The sequence below is a fragment of the Balaenoptera physalus genome (genome assembly GCF_965194825.1).
Source record: "Balaenoptera physalus genome assembly, chromosome: 5".
Classification (NCBI taxonomy): Eukaryota; Metazoa; Chordata; class Mammalia; order Artiodactyla; family Balaenopteridae; genus Balaenoptera; species Balaenoptera physalus.
In genome coordinates this window covers 116,766,768-116,791,587 of record NC_138884.1, presented here as the reverse complement: position 1 = coordinate 116,791,587, position 24,820 = coordinate 116,766,768, and the positions used below count along the sequence as shown (strand labels likewise).

The following is a 24,820-nucleotide window of genomic DNA, read 5'->3' as shown; positions in this document are numbered from 1 at the left end:
CATCCTCTTTACCCAGTCTACTGATTCAAATGTTAATCTCTTCCCGAAGTGCCTTCACAGACACATGGAGAAATAATGTTTTACCAGCTATCTGGTCATCCCTTAGCCCTAGTCAAGTTGATACATAAAAGTTACTATCACAAGGCCTGTAAAGGGAATTTTAGCCAACGGTGCCTCAGAAAAAAAGAAAAATCCCAAGATTTCACTGACTTGTCCAAATCATACATTATCAAGAAAGGTCTATTAATGTGCTATATAACACTTGAGCGGAAGGTGAATATCAGTAGAAACTAATATTAGACTGCTTTGTAGTCATGGGTTATAAATTAGGCATATGGATATTAGACAATGTACTCAGTGATGATTACTGACAATGTTGAATCATTCAAAAGATGCTAATATATGTTCTGCTTTTACCATAAATTAGCCACTGTGCCAAATGATTTGCATGTAAAGTAGCCATCAAAGGAATTCTTTTACCACTACTCCCACCTTTTCTGGGTCTAGTGCCTCTTTCTAATGGAATCTACTATTCTCCTCTCTCTGCCACGTAGTATGTACAAGAGGTGCCGTCTTACAGACCATGCCCCTTGGCCACAGTTGGTTGGTTCACGGTAGGTCACCTGACTCAAGAACATCCATTTAGAGCCCATCACTGAGAATTTTGAATTTAGGAGCAGAGAGAATATGGCAGTGGGGAGCACAAAATCTCAAACTCAGGAGCAATTAGCAGCCATGGTTCTGTTTTCCAGAGAAGCTGGTAAGGAAGAAGAAAACTGATGTTTTCTTCTTGTAAGAAAAACGGCGGGAAAATTTGGGTAGAGAACAAGAGTCCTGGACTTATTCAAAGACATGAGCTTCAATTGTTTTCAAGGACCAGCTGCATCCTTGTGGCTCAGTTGTTCAATATTTCCTTCTACTATATGAGATATCTTGTCAACTAATTTCCATTTTTGCTTAGATTAGTTTGAGTTGCAGTCCTATTACTTGTAACAAAAGCATGGAACTAACACTGTGGATTATCTCATTTAATTCTCTCCATAATCCTTTGTGGTAGGTCCTATTATTCCCTTTTTATAGATGAGGAAACTGAGTTTAGAGAGGTTCAAATCTTGCCCAGGTTAAGCAGCTTGTGAACAGCATAGACAGGCGTCACACCCCGGGTAACTCCAGACACACTTTCTAAAACACAGGATTAGTGAATTATGGCTGTAAGATAAGAAGGCTGATTTTTCAAAAAACAAATTAGACCTTACACATAATAGTACGTATTTTTCTTTTTTGCTTGTCTTGAGAGGATATATATTTTCCAAAAAATGGTTGGTGTATCGGTTAACCACTCCTGCAAAACAAATCACCCCAAAACTCAATGGTTTAAAACAACAATAATCAATTTTCCACGCTTCTGCTGGTAGGCAGATATACTCTGTCTGGAGAACCACAAAAACATGTGAGAGAAGGCATGGATACAGGGAGGGATAAAGAATTTAGAGCAGTTCATGCAATCTACCATGCAGACAGTTATCACAACTGTTTTGGATTTTCCAAGTGATAGTGTTCTGGTTAATTATTACTCTGGATTAGGAACTGAGAAAATGTTTCTCGTGCAGTTGCAGTCAGATGATGGCTAGGGTTGGAACAGAGGGAGTGTTGAAGCCGATGGTGGCTGGCTGGGTATCTTGCTCTCATGGCCTGACCATGTAATCTTACTATGAGACTTAGTTTGGGTTCCTTACTGCATGGTGGCCTCGGGGCACATGGACTGCTTACTTTAAAAGCAAGACTTTAAGAGCAGATATTCTAGCTCATAGCCTTGGAAGGCAATGTAACTTTACTTCTGCCACTATATTCTATTAGTTACAAGTGCATCACAGCTGGTCTGGATTCAAAGGAAGGATAATTCTCTATTTCAACTTCACTTCTTGACAGGGCAGTAGCAAGCTTCTAGAGCATGTGAGGTAACAGATATTGTTGGTGATTTTTATATTTTGGAATATATCATCTACCACAGGCATTATGATATAGCAGAAAATTGGACTTGTGCTATAGTTCTGGTTTGGCACTTATTAGCCATGTAACTTTAGACATATTCTCTGATCTTCCAGTGTTGGCCAATAGTAACATCACATAATATTTATCAAATGAATGAATGAGTGACTTCTTCAGCATTCAGTTTCTTCCCCTATATGAGATTAATAATACCTAAAGAAAGTCATAAAGAATAAATGAGATGAGAGACTTGAAGATGTTTTGAAAATTTGAAAGGACAACTGTCTATGGGTATTCTTGTCTTTTTTTCTTCAGTGCCTATGACATTCTCTTTGGAATATTCTCAATAATAACAAATTTTTGTCCTCTGAATAATTTGGCTTTTGAAAAGAGTCATTTGAAGCAGGGAAAGGACTTATGATTTCACTGAGTAATAGCATTTTGGGGTCTAAAATGAGATATCATCATGGTATGATAAGACTGATATTTTCCAAGTAGCTGGTAACCTGGTCTGAATGACTTTTCTAAGGAAAGATTACTGAAAGTGTTTTAAGCAAAGGCAGGGGAATTGAAATAACCATATGATGGCTGCAAATAAGGGAAAATGTTCATTTGAATGTTTGTTTAAAAATAGGATTAAAAGTTTATCATCATCACTCTTGTCCAGTGTCTGAGGAAAGACTCAAGCTTCCTTTCTAAGATGGGGAAATTTGAATTTTACTGGTGATCAGTTTAAAAAAAAAAAAAGCCAATAGGAATTAAGTGAAATAATTGTATTTGCAAGTAAGGACCACCTGTAGATTTCCAAAAGTTACTTAAAAAGCACCTTAGTTCAGTCACCTCTATATTCATCTTCTTAAGGTTAAATTACCTTGCTATTCTTACTTATATGTGTTTTTTTCTTTTTATAATCTTGGTGATAGTGAATGGGAAGTTATTTTTAAGTATTACCTCTGAAGGTTTTTTTTTTTTACTTACAAAAAGCAAATTGTTTCTCAGTCACTAAAGCAAAAATAATTAATAAGAAGGAAAATGATTTCAGTAAATAGGGCTAATCAGTTACCAGCATTTTCTTTCTTAAAGACATATGGTAGTAGTTGGTTTTCTCTAGGGAAACCTTATGTATCCGTGATTAAAGTGGATAGCACTGTGCCATCAAAGTCAGCCAAGAAAAGTCTGAGCAGACTACTTAGGTAATTTTGATATTATTTTCACTTAGAGTAAAGTTAAAAAAAATGTTCTAAGAGAGAGAAAATGTAAAAGAAAAAGATTTTAAAATAAAATTATATATAATATATTATTCTATATGTTATATATATTTTATAATAGGATAGATATATTTTATAAGCATACATAATAAAATTAGGTGAAAGCTTTTAAAAGTATATATACTAGGATCATGCACTGGATTAACAGTCTAGCTGATTGCATACGGTCCTAAAAAGATCACCGAAGAACATTGCATGCTCATTTCTTCTCAAACCTGAAAGGTAGTGAACAGCTATCAGAGATTTTTTGGTGGCTTATAGTCTACTTGACTTTATGGGAAAGGCCTCCGCTTAACTTCAGTTACCCACTCCCCTTTGTCCTCTTTCAGATGAGGCCCAACTCAGTCCTAAACAGTTCAGACAGCCCACAGGCCATTTTTGACTGAGCCACTGACTGGTCCAGGAGACAAAGAGGATATTTTTGACATTAGCCTGAAAGAAAGTTATAAGCCCTAATTGGTCTTATTTGAGAAGGGCTGGGGAACACAGGACCCACGAATGGCTCTGATAAACGATGCTGGTTTCCATAGCATGAATAGGATGTATAATTGCTGCTGCCTTGTTGCAGGTCCTTAGAGAGTACAGATGCTAAACTCAAGTAGATCTCTCCTTGAGGGGCTTCTAATGTGAGACCCAGATGGGGCTGAGGAGAGTCATTTATTCCACAAAATTTATAACTCTGATTGTCTTTTAATTTAACTAAGTCATTCTTCTTCGTGTTAGAGGTACTAGTATTTATCTTGTTTGCAATGGAAAAGTCCCTTATCTTAAAGAATACAATATTGTCTCTATGAGAAAAAATTTTTTTTCAAGTAGCTTAGAAGGTAAGTCAAGAAAGATACAATAAACTAGCTTCAGAAGTATCTTCCTCAACTACAAAGTCTGTTCAAATGTGCTGCATCACACCAAGCACCACTGAGCAGATGTTACATAACTTTGATATTTTGTAACAAAAGAGATACTTTTTCAATAACAGGAAAATAACTGAAACCTGCTTAAACATAGTAGCAGATATTGGTTTTCCTAATTAAAAAGTTAAAGAGATATAACATTTAGTTTTTTAAAAAAGTGCACAATCATTTTAATTTTTTCTTAATTGGTGCTCAAAGGTATAGATCACTACTGTTTTATGGCCTCCAAATTATAGCCCCACTCATTTTCCTAACTTTTTTTCCCATGTTACATTTTGCCTCATTCTTCCTCAGCTGCACAGTTCTTAGTTCCTTTCTTCCCCTCCATGTCCAGTCATCTTTGTCCTTCTTCCTTCTCTCAGACTCTCCTATCCTTCTGTGTGTTGGATTTGTTCTTTCTCCTCCACTCTGGAAATCTTTTCCTATTTCAGCTTCTCTACCTTTCCTAGAGAAAAGGACCACAGGAGAGCCTTGTGTTTTCCACCATTTTTGCTGCCACTCCCCCTGTTCCCATTGTTTCTTGCTTGGATTCTTCCACTGGCCTCCTAATCAGACCCCTAGATGCTATACTTGCACCCATCTAGTTGATTGGCCACACTCCAACCAAGGTGATAGCTATAAAACAAATTGAATCACGGCATACCCTGCTTAAGACACCTCATTGGGTTCCCACTGTATTTAAGATAAATTCCAAAATCCTTAAAATGACCCATAAGGCTCTACATGATCTGTTTACTACTCTCCTCTGTTACCCACTGTGATCCATCCAGTGTGGACTGTTTTTTGTCCTATCTTCCTCCCTTGCTTTCTTTCTGCCTAATTTTTTTTTTTTTAATATTTAGAATTTATTTTTTTTTTAATTTTTATTTATTTATTTATTTATTTATGGCTGTGTTGGGTCTTCGCTTCTGTGCGAGGGCTTTCTCTAGTTGCAGCAAGTGGGGGCCACTCTTCATCACGGTGCGCGGGCCTCTCACTATCGCGGCCTCTCTTGTTGCGGAGCACAGGCTCCAGACGCGCAGGCTCAGTAATTGTGGCTCACGGTCCCAGTTGCTCCGCGGCATGTGGGATCTTCCCAGACCAGGGCTCGAACCCGTGTCCCCTGCATTGGCAGGCAGATTCTCAACCACTGTGCCACCAGGGAAGCCCAATTTTTTTTTTTTTTTTTGGAAGGGGAGGGAGTCAGAGTGATGGTGATTCTTAATGTCTTAGGCTTATTAAAAAAAAAAGAGAGCGAGAGAGAGATACTGTCCACATAGGGGTTGGATGAAGCTCTGAAAATTGTTAGCTATTGGAGGGCTCAGAAAATGCTTACTATAGTGGGAGGCATTACTTTTGCTGCAAGATCATTGAAAGCCTTTTAAAAATACTAAAATAATACATGTTATTGTAACAACAACGACTACTACTACTACTACTCAGAAATAAGCTTCAGAGATGTCCTTCCAGATTTTCCTCTGCATTTATTAACATATACATAAACACAGGTAAGTTCTTTCTTGGACAAACAAACAAAAATTATAACCTCTCACCCCAAAATAGCTGAACCTCAGAATAGAAGGCTAGAAATTGAGATATTTTTATGATGAACCCCTATAAAATTTTCTGCTTGCTTTTCCTGTGGACTGTAGAGACAGTTAAATGAATCAGTCCATTTAACCGTTTAATTTTCCTCTTCCCCCTGCCCCAACCTAGTGTGGAAATTCACCTTGGTTACTGCAAACTCTGATACACTATCTAACAGGGACGCTCCTTCACTGAGGAAGGTGTATCACGTTGAGAGGGACCATCGTTCAGGGATCCCGGGGTGAGCATCAGTGTAACTAACCACACCTTCACCTACTATGGGTATTATCATCATTAAACTCTTGCCAATGCAATGCACAACAAAACAAAAAGGCTTCTCATTCTAGTTTGCATTTTCCTTGTTGCTAACAATGGCTGAGCATGTTTTTATACATTTGTTGATAACTTGTGATTCTTCTGTGAATTGCCTACTTTTGTCTTCTACTCTATTGGTTATTGGGTTGTCTTTTATTGATTTGTAAAAGCTTGTTGTAATATTGAATATTGTGATGGATGTGGAGATGTCCTCCCCCCCCAGACCCCCCCCTTCAAGGAGGGGTTTGTTGCCTCAGCTGCAGAAAGTACTATTGGTAGAGAGCCTTCAGCTGTCAGGCCCTTCAGGGATGGCGTCAGCTGCAAAGCCACCTAGCCCAAAATCACACTCTCACCATAGTGGCTTACATCTAAAGACTGACGTGATGGACGGAAGGTTATAAAGGTCCAGCCATTCTGGCCCACTAGGAGACAATCCTGACAGGCCAGTTTACCTCTAGATCTCCCTGTGTGGTCAACCAGAGCTGTTTGGGTCTGTGTTGCAACTGGACTTTTCCCTTGGCCCAATCCTGAATCCTTCCCCTGCCTTCACAGGGATTGATCCTAAGGGCACTGCCTAATAAATATTATGTCTCAGGTTCTACTTCCTGGAGAATCTATCCTGCCAAAAATATATATTTCATATATTGTGGCAAATGTTTTCTCAGAAAATATTTTTCAGACAAATATTGCCTCAAGACCTTTGCACATTCTCTTCCCTATGTCACTTTACCCTTGCCTATCTCCTACTTACCCTTTAGGTACCAACTAAAATGTCACATCCTTACCAAGGCCTTCCCTGATCTTCAACCTAAATCAAGTCTCCCTATTATTTTCTGTCATAGCTTCCTATATTTTCCTTCATAGCACTTATCTCAGCTTTTAATCCTATTAATAGGTTTATGTGATTATTTGTTTATGCCCGAATTCTTCACCAGACTCTAAACACCGTTAAGGGCAATGATTTTCCTAGTTTTTCATCATTCTTCATCCAGTTACTATCATAGTTCCTGACACATGGTACATCTTTAGTAAATATTAGTTAATGAATGAAGGAGGGAGAGAAAGGACGAGTTCTCTTTCTAAAAACACTATTTTCAAACAAGGAAAACTCCTCAGCTACTGAGTTTCTAATACAAGAATCATCAACTGAAATCATGAAACTATTCTGCATTCTTTTATTAGGCCCTGAGATTCTTTTGTGGTGTGAGCGTGAGGTTTGATGTAAATTAATCCTGTCCCTATTTTCTTGCAGTGGGTGACTTAAAATTTATTTCAAGGAATTGCCTTTGGAACCCAGCATTCTTTTGAATCCAATCGGAAGACCATTATTCCATATAATTAGAATAGTATAAAAGAGGAAAAAAATAAAGAAGTTCTATGGTTAAGCCATTTAAAAACAAAATTAATTCCCACTGCTCAAGGCCTAAAGGGAAAACCTAGAAAGAGGACAGAGAAAATGGGTTGTCTCATTAGATTTTGTTCAGGACCTATTATTACCAATTTAGTAGCTCACCCTTGAATTGGATTAGAGTATTACTATGATTACTAGATTTATAATATTACAAGGGATTTATAATGTGTCATTTGGAACTGAAATTTCTCATGATTATTTTAGCCTAGAAGCAGTAATAATACTTAATCAAGCAAAACTTTCTATTACTTCATGCCATTTAACAATGCGTAGTTAAATCACATGTGATTCTTGTATGATGGATAAATTTTATTACATTCAATTTAGTAAATAGCCAGAAAGACTGAAAGTTTAATACCGATATATTCTGCACATCACTGGGACTTGGTTGAAAACAACTTGATTGTCTTCTACTCTATTTTTAAGAGGTGTCTGGGCCTCAGGACATGGACTTATTTTCACATATATATGATCATTCAGAAAAGAATTTCTACATGTTAACAACAACAACTTTTTTTTTTTTTTTCAGACAAAGGGGAATAAAACTAATTTCTCATCTATCAACCAATTATGTCTCTACTTGCTGGGTGAGTCTGCTTCTTGGGCCATTTGTTTCATCAAAACTTGGATCAATATCTTTTGTAAAATAGGAAAGAAAAACGTTAAAAAAAAAAAAAAAAGAGGACAGACAGATGTCTCATCTGCTCTTCAGTCATGAGAGTTTTAAAGAGGAATCCAATACGCCAACATACATTTTTTTCTTTGTCCTCTATTCTTCTATCCAGCGCTTCTTAACCACTTCTACCAAATTACTCCTAAGGGCAAAGGGGAAAGAATATATGCCCCTCCCCTTTACTAGATGTTTACCACCAGCAATTCTGAGGTAGAATTTAGGGGGTCAGTGAACTTGGATTTTTAAAAAAAGATTATGTCTTTATTTTCACTTACTTTAATTAAAATTTAGCATTTATGAATGTAGGCAACAAACCCTATAGTAGTGGTTGTACTATATATGATTTTTGCTTCCAACAGAAATGGTATATAAGTGTTATATTATTTTTCGGTTATTGCAGATGTCTCTAAATATCATTTATATCCATCACTACTTCAAAATTATGGTAGTTATTAGATCTATTTCACTTAATGCTTCTGTGAAGAAGCATGTATCTTATTAATCACGATGTTTTTTCTAAAATATTTTTGTAAATACATTTCAGTGTAATTGGTTTCCTTTTCCTTTTTAGCTATGTATTTTATTTTATGCGTTTACAAACATCATTTTGAGAAGAGTTTCATAGGCCTCATAGGTGGCTAGTGGGGTCCATTGAACAAAAATGGTCAGGCACCTCTAAAGCATTTATTTTCAAACTTATTAGACCTAACTTATCCCTTTTTAAAAAATTGAGGTAAAATTGACATAATATACATTTAACCATTTTAAAGTGTACAGTTCAGTGGCATCTCGTGCAGACAAAATATTGTGCAACCATCACCTCTTTAGTTTCGAAATATTTTCATCACTACAGAAGAACACCACTTACCCTTTGAGTAATCACTCCCCATTCTTCCCTTCCCCCATCTCCTGACAACCACTAATCTTTTTTCTATCTCTAAGGATTTGCCTAGTCTGGATATATCATATAAAAGGAATCATACAACACAAGACCTTTTGTGTCTGATGTCTTTCACTTAGCATCAATGCTTTTGATGTCCAACTCGTAGAATATTTCAGAACTTCATTCCTTTTTATGGTTAAATAATATCCATTTGTATGTATATACCACAACTTGTTTATCCAACTCAACAACAAAAAGACAAATAACCTAGTTAAACAATGGGTAATGGACTTGAATAGACATTTTTCCAGAGATCTACAAATGGCCAAAAAAAAAAAAAAAAAAACAAACATAAAAAACCCCACAGGAAAAGATGTTCAACTTCATGGTCATTAAAGAAATACAAATAAAATCCACAATGAGATACCACTACACACACACTAGGATGGCTCTAATAGTTTTTTAAAAAAACAGGAAACAATTATGACAAGGATGTAGAAAAATAGGAATCCCTGTACATTGCCAGTGGGAATGTAAAATGGTGCAATTGTTATGGAAAACAGCTTGGTGGTTCCTCAAAAAGTTAAATACAAAATTGCCATATGACCCAGGAGAAATGAAAACATGCCTACACAGAAACTTACATAGGAATGTTTGCAGCAGTGTTATCTGTAATAGCCAAAAGATGGAAATAATCTAAATGTCTATCAATGGGTGAATGGATAAACTAAACTTCCCTTTTAATAAGAAATCTTTTGTAACAGCATCTTTACTTTCTTGAAATGAAATGGATAGATAATAAAACTTATTACACTGATAATTTTCAAAAAATCAATGTAATGCCTATCATATAAAAGAGACATAAAAGTAGTTTGTAATAAAATTATGCATATTTCAATATGCAAATACTCAGGTACCAGTACTTGAGACTTACGAAGTAGTCCTATGTTTGCATCCACATATAGACTCACTGTGAATTAGGAGTTATAAGTGCAGACTGATACAGTATTAGAGATTCAAATATCACAAACATATTAAAACAATGCAAAAAACACTTTGTGTTATATACAAAATGACCTTAGTGTTTAGACGGGGATAATTTTGGAAAAAAAATAAACAGATTTCCAGATTTTGCACCTACTTGAATGTCTGACGGGAGATTTGAGAGCAATGAAGGACATAGGACAATACTTTCTTGCGTAGGCCTATCTAAGTGTTGTAGGATGGTCAGCACCCCTGGGCCCTATACACTAAATGGCAGTAATGCTCCTCTATCATTGTGACATCAGAAAACACCCTGACAATTTCAAAAATGCCTCCTTGGGGGCAGTACTACCCCTTTGAGAACATGTGACCCGAAGTTTACTCTCTGAATCTTGAAGTTTCTCTGAAGATTCATGTTTTACCCTTAAAATTGAACGCATAGCTGCATTCTATGATACAGTGTAAGTGTGCCTGTTTAAATATATATGTAACTCTCATGTATGTGAACTGCATGGAAGCCAGTCTCAGTATATTTCATCTTCCTTAAAACACTAACTTAACTCTGAAAGTGTTAGTGAGTATTATAGATGTCCCTGTAACCGTCAAAGGACGTCTCAGGAAAGAGTTACACTTCACCACATATGGCAGAACTTCTTTAAAATCAGTTTTGAGACTCTCTCCTCTTTTCACAAAGTCCCTCTGTCTCCCCAGATGTCTATCCTTCAGGTTTTCCAGCCAGGCTGGCTTCAGATCTTTTCACAATTCTCTCTAGATATTTTACCTTAACATGCTCCACCAAACAGAACAAATATTAGACAATAAAAGCCAGTGACCAAGTTTCCTGGTCCCTCCCTCCAAATGGACACAGACTCTGCAAGGAAGTTATGATCATATTTGTCCTTTTGTCGCTTTACAGTAGAACAAGGAGTTCTGGCATTTGAGATTTTGTTTTAAAGGCTTCTGGGCTTTAGGAAGGGACCTACAGGAACACATGGGCCCTCGGATCTGCTCTCTGCAGCCCTGGCCCCGGCTTCCTCCTAAAGTGGCCCTGATTCTGATTGTGCAAACAGTTGTGGTGTTGACAGCCCCAGTTCCTTCCTCCAAGTAGCAGCTTAACAATTGCCTTACAACAAATTGATTTGTTCTCAGGGACTCTTCTGAGAGCGTAGAGTTAGGAAAAGAACTTTGAAACAGTGTCCCTTCAGAAAATAAAACTTAAAATTTGCAGTTAGGCATCCTGAGGTCTGAACCACCAAAACTGAGGTTCAGAGACCCACGCTTTGCTCTTGGTCAGGTGGTTAGATGTGTCACACACAATGGAAATCTCTTTTTCACTTAAACCAAATATATAGGATACTTCCTTTATTCAAGATACCCAGAGCTATGTCCTAATATTTAGACGTCTACAGGCACTATCTCCACTTCTTCATATTCTTCCCTCACCTCAGTCCAAACGGCTTCCTCCACCTTCACAGGGTTATCAATGACCTCCTTGTCAAATACGAAGGTCAATTCTCGTAATAAATCAGAATGAGAGAATCCAGAAGAGAGCATTAAATAGGATACTTTTTAATTAGGAATTAAAACTTTTAAAGAAAATCAAATATTTCAGTTGTTTCATCTGTAAAAGTGCAAGCAAGAAGAGTAGTAATTTTATGTTGTACACCTGAAACAATACCTCAATAAATTTTTAAATTAAAAATAGATGGAAAAATAAAAAGAGAAGAGTAGCAATTTTACAAAAAGTGGCAAAAAAGTTCACTTATGATCTTTGCAAAAACTAAGTGAAATAGTTTTAATTAAAAGAGAAGCCATTTTTAAAATAATAATCAAACTACTGTTATAAAAATTAGCTAATAAATGAAATGTTAATAAGCACAATGAATACACCAATTCATGAAAAATATAATTCTAACATAAAATTCTGCCTCTTGCAAGAGAAGACAAACATCTTTATGTAAATGATGTCAATTAATTTATAGTAATTAAGTCACAATTACAAGATCTGATCCAATTCAAACTAGTTAACCTCTCTCTGTTCCATGGCTACAAACAACATTCTCTGGTTATTAATGTTAACAAGATAGACAAGATTTTTAAAAATTGATGGAAACAAGCTTTTATGCACAAAAATCTGAAAGCAGAAATCTTACCAGGATGCCTCTATAGTGATCATGTAACTTTATATAGAGAGGAGAGTACTTACATGTACCTAGGCAGTGGTCAGGACTTTGATCAACACCAGTGTCTGGAGGTGAGTGATACAGGGCTTTCCTATATGAGGGAGCCACATTATTTCTATCCTGTTGCTCTGATGTATTCGATCTCCATTGCTGAGGTAACCTTCATAGTTCAAAATGACTGCTACAGCTCCAAGCATAGCATCTTCAATCTACCTAGCAAGAAAGAAGAAATAAAAGAAGGATGTATCCTTCTCTTAACAACACATCCCAGAACTTGCATACACCACATATACTTGCATCCCATTGAGCAGCACTTAGTTGACTGTCCATAACTAACTATAAACTAGCAGTTTTTTTTCAGGGTGGTCATAAGCCCAGATGAAAATTAGTAGCCATACTACTACAGAAAAAATGGAAACTGAATATTGTAGAATAACCAGCAGTCTGCCATAAGTGTCATTTTCTTTTCCTATATCCAACTTCCTTGGAAATGTCGGTGAAAGGTTTACATATTTCTACTCCAGTTGTGAACAAGGTTCACATTCTTGGGCACCTGAGTTCTTTCAGCATCTCCAATTATTTCATGACAGTTAAAATTAGGAGACTGGTCTACCCAAGTTCCCAAAAAGATCAATAGGAGATATCATCACTAATTAGACTCCCTACTTAGATCATAGATCCTAAAATGTTTTTGTCAACAGTAGTGGTTTTGTCATGTGTCAACTTGATTAGGTTAAAAACTATAAGGCAGACTCTTCCATAAAAAAGAGGGAAATTTCTTTTGTGCACATACCATGATGGTTGTATCATTTTATTGTTTCCTGACGTAGAAAAAAAGCTTAGTTGTTCTATTAACCTTTGAAATTCAGATGTTTCAACAAGACAGAATCCTATCGAGATAAAGTTGTGGGCTAATTTCTAATGATCTATATATTCTTAGAATGAGATCAAACATTCCAGGTGTCTGATTCTTAGACATATTATTGCTCCATAGCATTAAACACAATGACTTTCTTTAAAAAAAAAAAAAATTGAGGTATAGTTGATGTACAATATTATATAATTTTCAGTTGTACAACATAGTGATTCACAAGCTTTAAAGTATATAGTCCATTTGTAGTTATTATGAACTATTGGCTATATTCCCTGTGTTGTACAATACATCCTTGTAGCTTATTTATTTTATACATAGTAGTTTGCATCGCCCAATCCCCTACCCCTATCATGCCCTTCCCGCCTTCCCCCTTCCCGCTGGTAACCACAAATTTGTTTTCTAGATCTGTGAGTTTCTTTTTTGCTATATTCACTAGTTTGTTGTATTTTTTAGACTCCACATATAGGTGATATCATACAGTATTTGTCTTTCTCTGTCTGACTTATTTCACTTAGCGTAATGCCCTCCAAGTCCATCCATGTTGTGGCAAATGGCAAAATTTCATTCTTTTTTATGGCTGAGTAGTGTTAAAGGATGGCTTTCTTTAGAAAATGATGAAGAGAAGAATTTTCCCCAGAGAATTCTTCCTCAAATTAGCACCATAAAGTTTCCTAATACTTGTAGTTACCCATTGGGAGAATCCAGCATATAGTTCTAAGGGCCCTCTTGCCAATGGCTTTCCTTAACTCTGGCAACATATTTATTCCTTACTGCCAACAAGTTATGTGCATCCTGATTTGAGGAAACCGACAAAAATATTTTTAGAATATGAAATGTTTACTTAAAATGAAATATTGACACTTGTTATTTTGTAAATTACATTTTAGAGTGTTACCTAGTTTATCTTGCATTCAGAAAAGTAAGTAAGGAATTTTATTAAATAAAGTTTCACTTATTGTTAATCATTTAAATCCTCATCTTTCATTCCCTAAAATTTACTGAAATATTTAAGAATCAGAATTAAGAGTGTGTAATAGCAATAAGAAGAAATAATAGGTAAACCAGGTTAAAGTTCTTTAAGAATTTTAAATATGCATTTCTGAAGGTAATATTTATTACATAATATTTAATTATTTCAAATTTAGCCCAATGATGGGCTTGCATCATTGACATCCCCTGCTATTGTCAGGCAGCAAGTCTCACTTCTAGGAGTTTACAAGTTGGAGAGTAAAGACAAATACACACGAAACCATTAAATAACATTTCCAGAGTTTATGCTGATAGAACACACCAGAGGTTCTTGAATAGAGAATTGATTCTATAAACTGATGGTTTAGGAAAACGTTTAGAATAGCATGCAGGAGGAACCAGAATAGGACATAAAAGACAAGGTATGTCTAGATATTGACAATGACTCAAATATCAGGTGATAAGGACCCAGACGTTAGTCCTGGCAGTGGATATAGAAAGGAATGTTGGATTTGAAAAAATTTACACAATTTGATGCCTGATTGGAAGTAATGGAATAATGAGAGAAGAGTCCAAAAAAATCACTTAATTTTCTCTACAGAAGAAGAAGAACAACAACAGCAACAAAAGAAAAAACATGTGATGTTATTCTCAGATAAAAGGAAATAAAAGTGGGAGATTAACTTGGAGATAAAATGATAAATTTGCCTTGGGACATGTTGAGTTTGAAACAATGCAGACAGCTCTTATTGAAGATGGAACTCTTTTCACTGGTTGGATTCTCTGAAGAGCAGACTTTGAGATCAAGTGTGGTATGTACAGTGTTTACTAGGTTGTACCCTTGGCACTGGTACGTGAAAGTGAAGGCAAGAAAGCGATACTGGGTAGAGGGAGAAGTTGAGCTGTGATGCAGGCCCAGCAACAAGTTCAGCTGACCCTGCAGGACACCCCAGAGCTTAAAAGGCCAGTTAGAGTCGCCCAGTGTAGGGTCAAAATCATCAGCCTTTATAACCCCAGTGATTGGATGGGCTTCCCTGGAGAGGGGCATGACTTGGACAAAGCAGCTAAGGCCGTTCCTGGAGAGGCTGACAGCTGAAGCAAATAGCCCTTCATTAAAGGGGGCACATCCCAGTAACTCCCACAGTTATGAAACTGTGGTGGAGATGAGAGTTGGAGCTAAAGCAAAGTTAGTTAATTAGTGAATCCAGTTCTGTTTCCGCTTCTAACATTGGTAAACGTAACACAAAATCTACCATGGTTGTAGTTGTCATTTTCTGAAATGCTGGATTATCCTAGCAGGAAATAAAAGAATTTTAGAATTGTGGAGTAGTCATTCGTGTGCTGACTTTTATAAAAGCACATATGTCTCTAAAATGAATGATTATCCTTACCTACAACATAATAAATAAGCAAATTAAAAAATTGCTAATTACCGTTGCTCATGCTTGCTAGCCAATAGCTGGCTTTGGGAGCTGGGCCATGAAATACAGCAGTAGTCAATAAAAGAAATGAGAATTTTAAAACGATTCTGAACATTTTCTAACTTATCTGTTTAGGGACACATAGACTGTGATATTTCACTGGCTTTTTGAATACTTTATCTAAAAGGGTATCTTTAAAAATATTTTTATGTTACCAAACGTTTAAATTTTGTCATACTATCAAATAAATGTTCAATAATATTTCTAAATATTATCTAGAGTTCATGTTCATCCGCTATTTGTCAGCAACACTTTTTCCTTCTAAATACATGTCAAAGTTCTGTATCATTTCTCACTTAAATACTATTATTCTATTGAGAAACAAAGTTATCACCATGACAATACAAAAACTTTGTGGAGCAGAGCTGCCATACTTATCTAGTATACATACCTTTGGACTTTTACATGAGAGAGAAATAAGCATCTATTTTATTTAAGCCACTAATATTCTTGTTTTGGTTTTTGTTTTCTGGTTCTCCCAGCTGAACTTAATTCTAATCTTAATTTTTTTCTTCTTGCATAGGAAAATATTGTAGGGTAAGTTTTTGACTTAAGGCCCCCTCTTTACTACCTATATAATTTCATTCAAAAATGCTGTAAAAATATTACATGATCTGTCATTATGATGTATTTAAAGTAAGAAGTTATTTGTACTTGAAAGAAAAAGCATGTAATATGTTCAACTCTAAAAACCGACTAAGATAATATTAAAAGAGAAGTTAAGTTGAAATCTTAAGCAGACTGGCAGAAAATCTTTGCAAAACACATGTCTAATAAAGGACTGGTATCTAAAATATGCAAAGAACTCTAAAAACTCAACAATAAGAAAACAAGCAACCCCATTAAAAAATGTGGAAAAGATCTGAACAGATGCCTGACCAAAGATATACAGATGGCAAATAAGCATATGAAAAGACGTTCAACTTCACATGTCATTAGGGTATTGCAAATTAAAACAACAGTGAGATACCACTGCAAACCTATTAATTAGAATGGCTAAAATTCAAAGCACTGACAACACCAAATTCTTCAAGAATGGGAAGCAACAGGAACTCTCATGAATTGCTGATGGGAGTGGAAAAATGCTAAAACCACTTTGGAAGACAGTTTGGTGGTTTCTTATAAGACTAAACTACTCTTACCATATGATTCAGCAATCATGCTTCTTGGTACTTACCAAATGAATGAAAAACTTATGTCCACACAAAAACCTGCACATGGATGTTTATAGCAACTTTACTCAAAATTTCCAAAACTGAGAAGCAACCAAGATATCCTTTAGTAGGTGAATGAATAAATAAACGGACTATTATTCAGTGCTCAAATGGAAAAGAGGTATCAAGGCATGAAAAGACATGGAGGAACCTTAATTGCATGTTACTAAGTGAAAGAGGTCAATCTGAAGGGCTACATACTGTATATTCCAACTATATGAATTCTGGAAAAGATAAAACTATGGAGAGAGTAAGAAGATGAGTGGTTGCCTTGGTTTAGGGATGGGGGAGGGTTGAATAGGATACCAGTCTACAGAAGATGTTTTCAGAAGTTTTTCCGAAAAGCCGATAACCAGAATTTCATATGCTCATGAGAAAGATCTGGTAGAGAAGGAGTTCCAGGAGCAATGTAACTCAACAACAAAGGAGCCATTATCTATGCAAGACATGATGGATGTTCCATTCTTCAAAAATGCTAAATCTCAAGTCTTAAGTGCTTGGCACGTAGACAATCCAGTGGGCCGGTCAGGGTGAAACGGGGAATGAGATAAGCTCACAAACATATAGGTACAGTACCCAGTGCCATTGTAGGAATGAAAATGTAAGAAAAAGGAAGGATAAATCACCTCTACTTCGGTTAAATAGAAAAAGGCTTCATGGAGGAGAAGGCATTTGAGGAAGTTACCGTTTTTTGGCTCTGTAAGTCACGTCAAGGTCAAGTCCTCACAAGGAGGCCTGATCATTATGTCTCAGAGTGATGTTTTTACGTGCGTGCATGCTTTTCTCCTACATTGGACAGGATCTAGAGCAGTGCTTGGGACAGAGTAGTTATTCAATATTAAATCACTATAATAAAAACAATATTATGATAGTAAATACTGTCTGGATGAGTAAAGGAGTGAATGCATGTATGCATTAATAAGTGGCAGTGAGCTCCTCAGGGGCGGTGGACCTTGTTTTGATTATCTCTGAACCCCCGTCTCGCTGCGTGTACCGTGTGTATTACTGTCAATTCACCGGGCGCTCTAATTTCAAAGAGCAGTCTCCAGGGCCAGCCTGGCTGGGGCGGGCTCCAAGCCCCGGGCCGGGAGCGACGACTCCGGGCGGTAGGGGGCGCCGGCGTGCGGCCGGGCCGGTCCCCCGGCACCACCCGCGCGAAACCGAACCCGGGTCTACGCCATGCGCGTGCTGCTGCCACTGCTGCGCACCAGCTGGGCCTGGCGCTTGGGCGCCCCGGCTGCCGCCGCCGCCCGCCTGCCGCGGGGAGCGAGCGCAGGGCCCGGGCCGCGCCGCGCCATGGCTTTTTACCGCACAGAGGAGCGCGGCCAGCCCCACTCTCCCGGTTACCGCCTCTTCTTCAGTAAGTAGTTCGCGGGGGTCCTATCGCGCGCCGCTCCGGAGGCTCGGGATGGGAGCGCGGCCTCCATCCCTCCCTCTTTCGGGCCCGCAGCGATCGCCGCGCGGTTCAGGTCACTTTCCCGCACGCGGGGGCCAGCGCCGAGCCATGGGAGCTGCCAGAGATGGGGGCGGCGGAGTAAGTCCCCAAACGCGGAGCGCGGAGACGCAGGCGCGGCCTGGGCCCTGGGCGCGGCCAACCGCCCTCCCCGAGCCGCGGGCGGAGCGCGTGGGAGCGCGCCCGGTCACCTGCCCCGGCCGGCAGCCGTTAGCCCAGCCCGCGTCACTGTTCTGGGTTCGCGTTGACTCCGAACGCGAGGAGCAGAGTCCACCGGTTAGCCGCCTTCCTCCTCCCCCTCCCCCTCCCAGTGGACGTAACAAAACTCCTCCTGCCGAGGGACGCCTGCGATTGGAGAGGCAGGAGGGACTTCGGAGATGCCGGGTCCAGCGGTTCTTTTACAGGGCGGGGACTCTGATGAAGGATCTCCCAGCAACGTGACTTTATACTCGCGAGTTTGTACCTTGAATGCGATCGACGATCAAGAGCCCCGCTGGTTCCAAAGTAGCTCCTTCTCCTCCGCAAATTGAGCAAACCCAGAGGGCGAAGCGACTTGGGGCACTGACCTGGCCGACTAAGATGGGAAAGCACCCAGGTCTCCATTATTCTCATTTTTCTTTGCACCCCGATATTTCACTGTGTAGGTTAGCTATGATGTGAAATAGCGAGGTTGGTTGAGTTGCTTTCATGCCTCACTGATTTCAGAGCCCCGAGGGGAATAGTACCTTTTTTTCTGTAAAGTCGACCTTGCCTTATCGCCCACCTATTAGGAACACCAGCTCTAGAGAATTTCAGATCTCAGCTCGAATCCTGGATTCTTTAGCTCTTAGCTCTGGGACCCTGAACGAGTTTCCTAACTTGCTGAGCCTTAGTTCTTCTCGTCTGTAAAATAGGGCTGTAAGAATTACATGGCATAGTGTATGCAAAGTGATTAGTCACCAGGTCTAGAATATAAATTCTATTGTTAATAATACTTGTGATCATTATTGATACCTGTAATTTATAAAATGTTTATACGTATCCTATCTGAGCTTAGGGTCGAGGAGTATTTTATGGGAGAGGAAACTGAATTTGCATAGTTTTGTGGTTATAATGCAGTTGATACTAAAATTCCCATTTTCTTCAGAATTGACTCCATATTCTTTTCCATCCTAATTTGGTCAAGACTGATCAGGTAGAAAGGAACCATTAACAAGAAGACCCAAATTTCTGAACGGATTGTTCCAAAAGGTTACAAAGTGATGGTTTGAGGAACAGCTTTCCATAGAAACAGTGTTACAAAATGGCAGTTAGGTTTTTAAGTAGATAAAAGCTGTCTAACTCATAAAATGGTGAAAGTAATACAGTAATAAATGATAGACCAAAAAGTCAATAAATATTTATAAAATGTGCTGGACACTGTTAGATGTGGCACTGAGGAAATTTTAGTCATGGGCCCTGACCTCAAGAGATTGGTAATATCAATATAATTAATTAAGGAAAGTATAAAAACACTAAAAAATTCAAATAAAATTATTTGAATGTTGGCTGAGAAAAAATAGTCTTGAGGATCCTGGCGCATATGGTGTAACCCACTGAGCACTGACTTTGGCATGGGGAGTCCTAGGCCTTGGTTCTCACTCTACTGTAACTCACTGTGTGCTGATTGGCCAGGTGATGGCTTCATTTCTTACATGTTCAGTTTCTTTAGCTGTAAAATGAAGCAGTTGACCTACCAGTGATCTTAAAGGTCCTTCTTAGTGCTGATAGTCCTTGGAGACATTGGATGAATAATAGATACTCTTAACATTATCTATTGGGGCCGGGCCTCTATTAGGCATTTTTGAGGCTATATTGGCCTCTCGCTGTGGTTTGTTTCTTTAGCTGCAAGTGTATTTCAGACTCAAGATTTTCTTTAACTGGAATGCCACAAATAAAATACATATATATTTTTTTCACTCAGTTGGAACAAATGACAGAAAAGAAGAAAAAAGGTTTTACTGAGGTAAATGGGCAAAAATTGGAAGAAAGGAGAATGTGGTTTGGGGGAGGGGCCAGGTGGTGAGATAGTCATTGGAAGGTATTGTTGGGTTGAACACTTCCTGAACTAAACGCCAGATGGCATCCTTGGCCCAGGACTGTTTACTGCTTGCTGGAAGGGGTAGGACAAAGTGAAAGGAAGCCCCTTTAGGATTAAGGGGTAAGGGGGAACAATGAACAATTTGCTCTTTATAAAGATGGTCACAAATTGTGTATTTTATACTCTGGCAGTATCTATGTGCAGTAGTATGGTGCAGTTCTCTCCCTTCAAAGAAGAACATGAATATAGCACTACTTGGCTGAAAAATATTATTTAGCATTATTACAGTGGAATCATTTCGCACATTTCCAAATATATCCCAAGCCTCTGAAATACGAGTGCAGTTGGGAGGTAGACTTTTTGGCATTTCATTTCTGTAAATGGTTCTCTTTACCATCATTCAGAAGAATTAGAATAAATGATAGATGCAATACTTTTTTTTTCCTTTTAATTGATGTTGAACTTTGTGGGAACAGTATTGAAGTGAGACAGGGTGACAGAGGGGAAAAAACATCCTGGTGGGAATCATGAGGCCTCCTGGCCCTGTAATTAACTTTTTGTGTGGCGTTGCATGAGTAATTGAACCTCTCTGTACCTCATTTTATTAAACCATGGAAAGAGGAGATTGGACTTGATCATTTCCAAACTGCTTAGTCGAGCACAAGCATCCCATGGTATGTTACTAGGCTTTCTTTAAAGGAAGAGCTTCATGGTTTAATAAATTAGCAAAACACTTCTCATTTTATCACCTTGGGGAGTCACAATGTGCATATTAAAGTTGTTGGAAATTCTTATGTAAAGTAACTTGTCCCAAACTTTTGAATCCAAGAGCCCCTGTTTCTCAGAACATTTGTTGACATCTTAGTAACTCTAGAGTTTGATGGAATTCTATTTGAGAAGCATTGGGTTCTAGACTAATAGTCAAAACACTTAGGTTGTAGCCCTGGCTTGACTCTTTTAGGCATCACTTGACATCCCTTAGCTCCGTTTCTCCATCTGTAAAATGGAGATAGCACTGATGATTTTATAGAATTGCTGTGGCAGTTAAATGAGACCATGTTTGTAAAGACTACCAGTGTCTCACACATGGCACATGGTTAATGTTTAATATGAATTATTTCTTTTTCCCTTTTGACTTTAAGAGCAAAATTCTTGTTACATTTTGTGAAGGATGAGAACAATGGGATGTGGATAGAATTGCATACTTTGAGTAAGTCCTGATTTATTAATTCCAAGTCTTATAGTTTTAATGGGTACTGACTTGCAGTCTTTTGAATTAGTTGTGAAATCATAACGAAGTAAGACTTGTTCATATGGGACCAAAGACATAGCACTGCATGCCAATATTCTTTGGTAGTCTACATGTTTTTGTTTTGTTAATAACTTGAAAATTCATTATTTTAGATTTTTTAACTTTTCCGAAAGGATGAGGAGAAGCTACACTTTTCATAATTCGAATTTTTTTTTTTACTATGGCATAGGTGACTGGTTCACTTAGAGAAATAGTGCTGTAGATAATTCAGGTTGCTTTTATTTAGTGTGAGAACGAATCATGCAGTTCTTTAACAATGAATTTGTTTTATCATTTGTAGTAAGACTATGCTTATGTTGAAATTACTATATGTTTTGTTTTTTAAGTATGTCATTTGAATAGTAGGAGGAATCTGCCATTGAATGTACCACACATTTGGACTTAATAAAATTTACTGAATTACATGAAACATGTGTTTGAGTCTTAAATATGAGTTTCTGTAAGTTTTTTTTTTTTAATTTGGCCCATATCATAAAACTTGAATTGACACAGTAGATCTTAATGGTTATTGTGTGGATATAGAAATGTTAGTTATATTTATTTGGTTTTTGTCATTGCCACAGCTTCCAATAAGAATCTCTATAAATGCTTTTAGTAATGATACGTAATAGTATGTTGGTACTTAGCATACATATAGCTGTTTGATGTGTATCACATATATAATCAGGTATAAGTTTTGCAATCCATTCAGTTTCCTCACTTGCTAATACAAGTAATAAACTTTCATCCTGATACAACTTGCTGTTATAAGAGAAAAACATATAGATTACTTACAAAATGATAGAATAAAATCTCATTTCAGTCCAGTCGAAGGGAAAGTTTTGACACTATTTGGCAATGTCTAATGTATATTGATGGGCCTGATAGAATTCATTAGCTTATGCCTAGTAGGTATGTAGTCTGATTTTTGACAAAGTGAAATACCAAGACAAGATGGTAGGGTGACTACAATTGTTTGTCTTATCTCCCTCCTCATAAATATCCTACTAAAGTGATAGTAGGTGGATAAAAAAGGATAACCCTGAAACAACAAATAAGAAGGAGCCATCAGAGCCAGTGATTTCAAGATATTTATAAAGGAAGAAAAGCAGATGGAGATGTGGTTATTGATGAAGCAGCACGGAGGCAGTCCCAGCTGAAGTCTATGTGCTGAGGGGGCTGTCGTTTCGGAAGAAGCTGAACTGCTTTGCAGAACCTTAGAGAGTTTGTGGACATGTTGATGTCACATTGGAGGGAGAGAGAGAGAGACATGGAGCCTGACACAGGGGGAGCAGTTTAAGTTTTATTATGGAATAGCACACAGATGTTTACCATGCAGGCCTGGGGCTTAGGCGATGTGCTGGTTCCTTCCGCAGAAATTGAAGAAGGTGTTTGGAGGTCAGTAGCCCAGCCTGACGGTGTTGCTGCTTGGCAGAGCTCTGGGCTCTGTGGCATTTAGGGAACGCCCCAGTGTCACAGCCAGCTTCTTACCCACACATCTCTGAGGGAAGCTGGCCGTTCAACAAGCCTCTCTGCGTGCACATCAGTCTTTTCTAGCCTCTTATTAAATATAAACCAAATTGTCAGGGATCACTTTCAGCCAGGTTTTTATCCTCTGTCTGCCAAACTGCTTTGCCAAAAGGTGTCCTCGGCCTGGTGCCAAGGCGACTCTGATGCCCGCGGTCTCCGCGGAAGAGGGAAGATGGCGCTTGACGGACCAGAGCAGCTGGAGCTGGAAGAGGGGAAGGCAGGCAGTGGACTCTGCCAATATTATCTGTCCAAGATTGAGGAACTCCAGCTGATTGTGAATGATAAGAGCCAAAATCTCCGGAGGCTGCAGGCACAGAGGAATGAGATTAATGCAAAAGTTCGCCTGTTGCAGGAAGAGCTACAGCTGCTGCAGGGAAAGGGCTCCTCTGTGGGGGAAGTAGTCCGGACCATGGATAAGAAGAAAGTGTTGGTTAAGGTACATCCTGAGGGCAAGTTTGTCGTAGACGTGGACAAGAACATCGACATCAATGATGTGACACCCAATTGCCGGGTGGCTCTCAGAAATGACAGCTACACTCTGCACAAGATCCTACCCAACAAGGTAGACCCACTGGTGTCACTGATGATGGTGGGGAAGGTGCCAGATTCAACTTAAGAGATGATTGGTGGACTGGACAAGCAGATCAAGGAGATCAAAGAAGTGATCGAGCTGCCTGTAAAGCATCCTGAACTCTTTGAAACGCTGGGCATTGCACAGCCCAAGGGAGTGCTGCCGTAGGTACCCGCAGGCACTGGGAAGGCAATGTTGGCCCGGGCTGTGACTCATCATACAGACTGTACCTTCATTCATGTCTCTGGCACTGAATTGGTACGGAAATTCATTGCGGAAGGAGCAAGAATGGTGAGGGAACTGTTTGTTATGGCCCGAGAACATGCTCCATCTATCACCTTCATGGACGAAATTGACTCCATTGGCTCCTCACAGCTGGAGGGAGGCTCCAGAGGGGACAGTGAAGTCCAGCGCACGAAGCTGGAGCTGCTCAACCAGCTGGATGGCTTCGAGGCCACCAAGAATATCAAGGTCATCATGGCGACTAATAGGATTGATATCCTGGGCTCGGCACTGCAACGCCCAGGGTGCCTCGACAGAAAAATTGAATTCCCACCCCCGATGAGGAGGCGCAGCTGGATATTTTGAAGATCCATTTTTGGAAAATGAACCTGACCTGGGGGATTAACCTGAGAAAAATTGCTGTGCTCATGCCAGGAGCGTCAGGGGCTGAAGTGAAGGTTGTGTGCACTGAAGCCAGCTTGTACGCACTATGGGAGCGGGGAGTCCACGTCACCCAGGAGGGCTTTGAGATGGCAGTAGCCAAGGTCATGCAAAAGGAGAGTGAGAAAAACATGTCCATCAAGAAGCTATGGAAGTGAGGCAAATATCCTTTGTGTGGATCCCTCAAATAAAGCTCTGTAGGACAGGAAAAAAAAAAGTGACCTCCATGTGGCAAATTTAATGATAAATTTAAAATTCTCATCTCATGTGAATTCTCAACAGTATTTTCACAATGAAGCCCTCTTTCTTCCTTGAAATGTTTTCTTTTTCCTTCTGGGACGGTGCTTTTATCTTCTTTTGATGGCTTCTCCTTCATCAGTCTCCCTTGCTGGATCCTCTGATCTGAACCCTAACCTTTGAAACGGCCCAGGACTCAGTTCTTAGCCCACTTATCTATTTTCTCTCTAGGGCAGGGGTTGGCAAGCCCTTTCTGAAAAGGGCCAGATAGTAAATAGTTTAGGCTTTGCAAAAC

At 38.7% G+C, this 24,820-nt stretch overlaps 1 protein-coding gene, 1 long non-coding RNA gene and 1 pseudogene across 5 annotated transcripts in view; 2 read left to right on the top strand and 1 right to left on the bottom strand.

Moving 5' to 3' along the window:
- Positions 1-8,711: 8,711 nt before the first annotated feature.
- Positions 8,712-18,479, bottom strand: LOC309661374. The gene is made up of 2 exons (XR_014263993.1): positions 18,366-18,479; positions 8,712-12,392 (listed from the first exon to the last, which is right to left on the bottom strand). It is a non-coding gene; the product is annotated as an uncharacterized lncRNA (long non-coding RNA).
- The window catches only part of PPA2 (inorganic pyrophosphatase 2), an 89,837-nt gene continuing 82,870 nt past the window's right edge, over positions 17,854-24,820 (top strand). Inside the window, exon 1 of one of the 3 annotated variants that reach the window (XM_082462939.1) lies at positions 17,854-18,081. In XM_082462939.1, coding sequence (XP_082319065.1) covers positions 17,901-18,081 — 181 coding nt within the window. In that variant the 5' untranslated portion in view covers positions 17,854-17,900. The remainder of the gene's footprint in view (positions 18,082-24,820) is intronic. The other 2 variants (XM_082462937.1, XM_082462935.1) reach the window with 2 other exon arrangements.
- On the top strand, positions 18,609-24,505 carry LOC309661284 (26S proteasome regulatory subunit 8 pseudogene; annotated as a pseudogene). The gene has a single exon. The product of its transcript is annotated as a 26S proteasome regulatory subunit 8 pseudogene (transcript).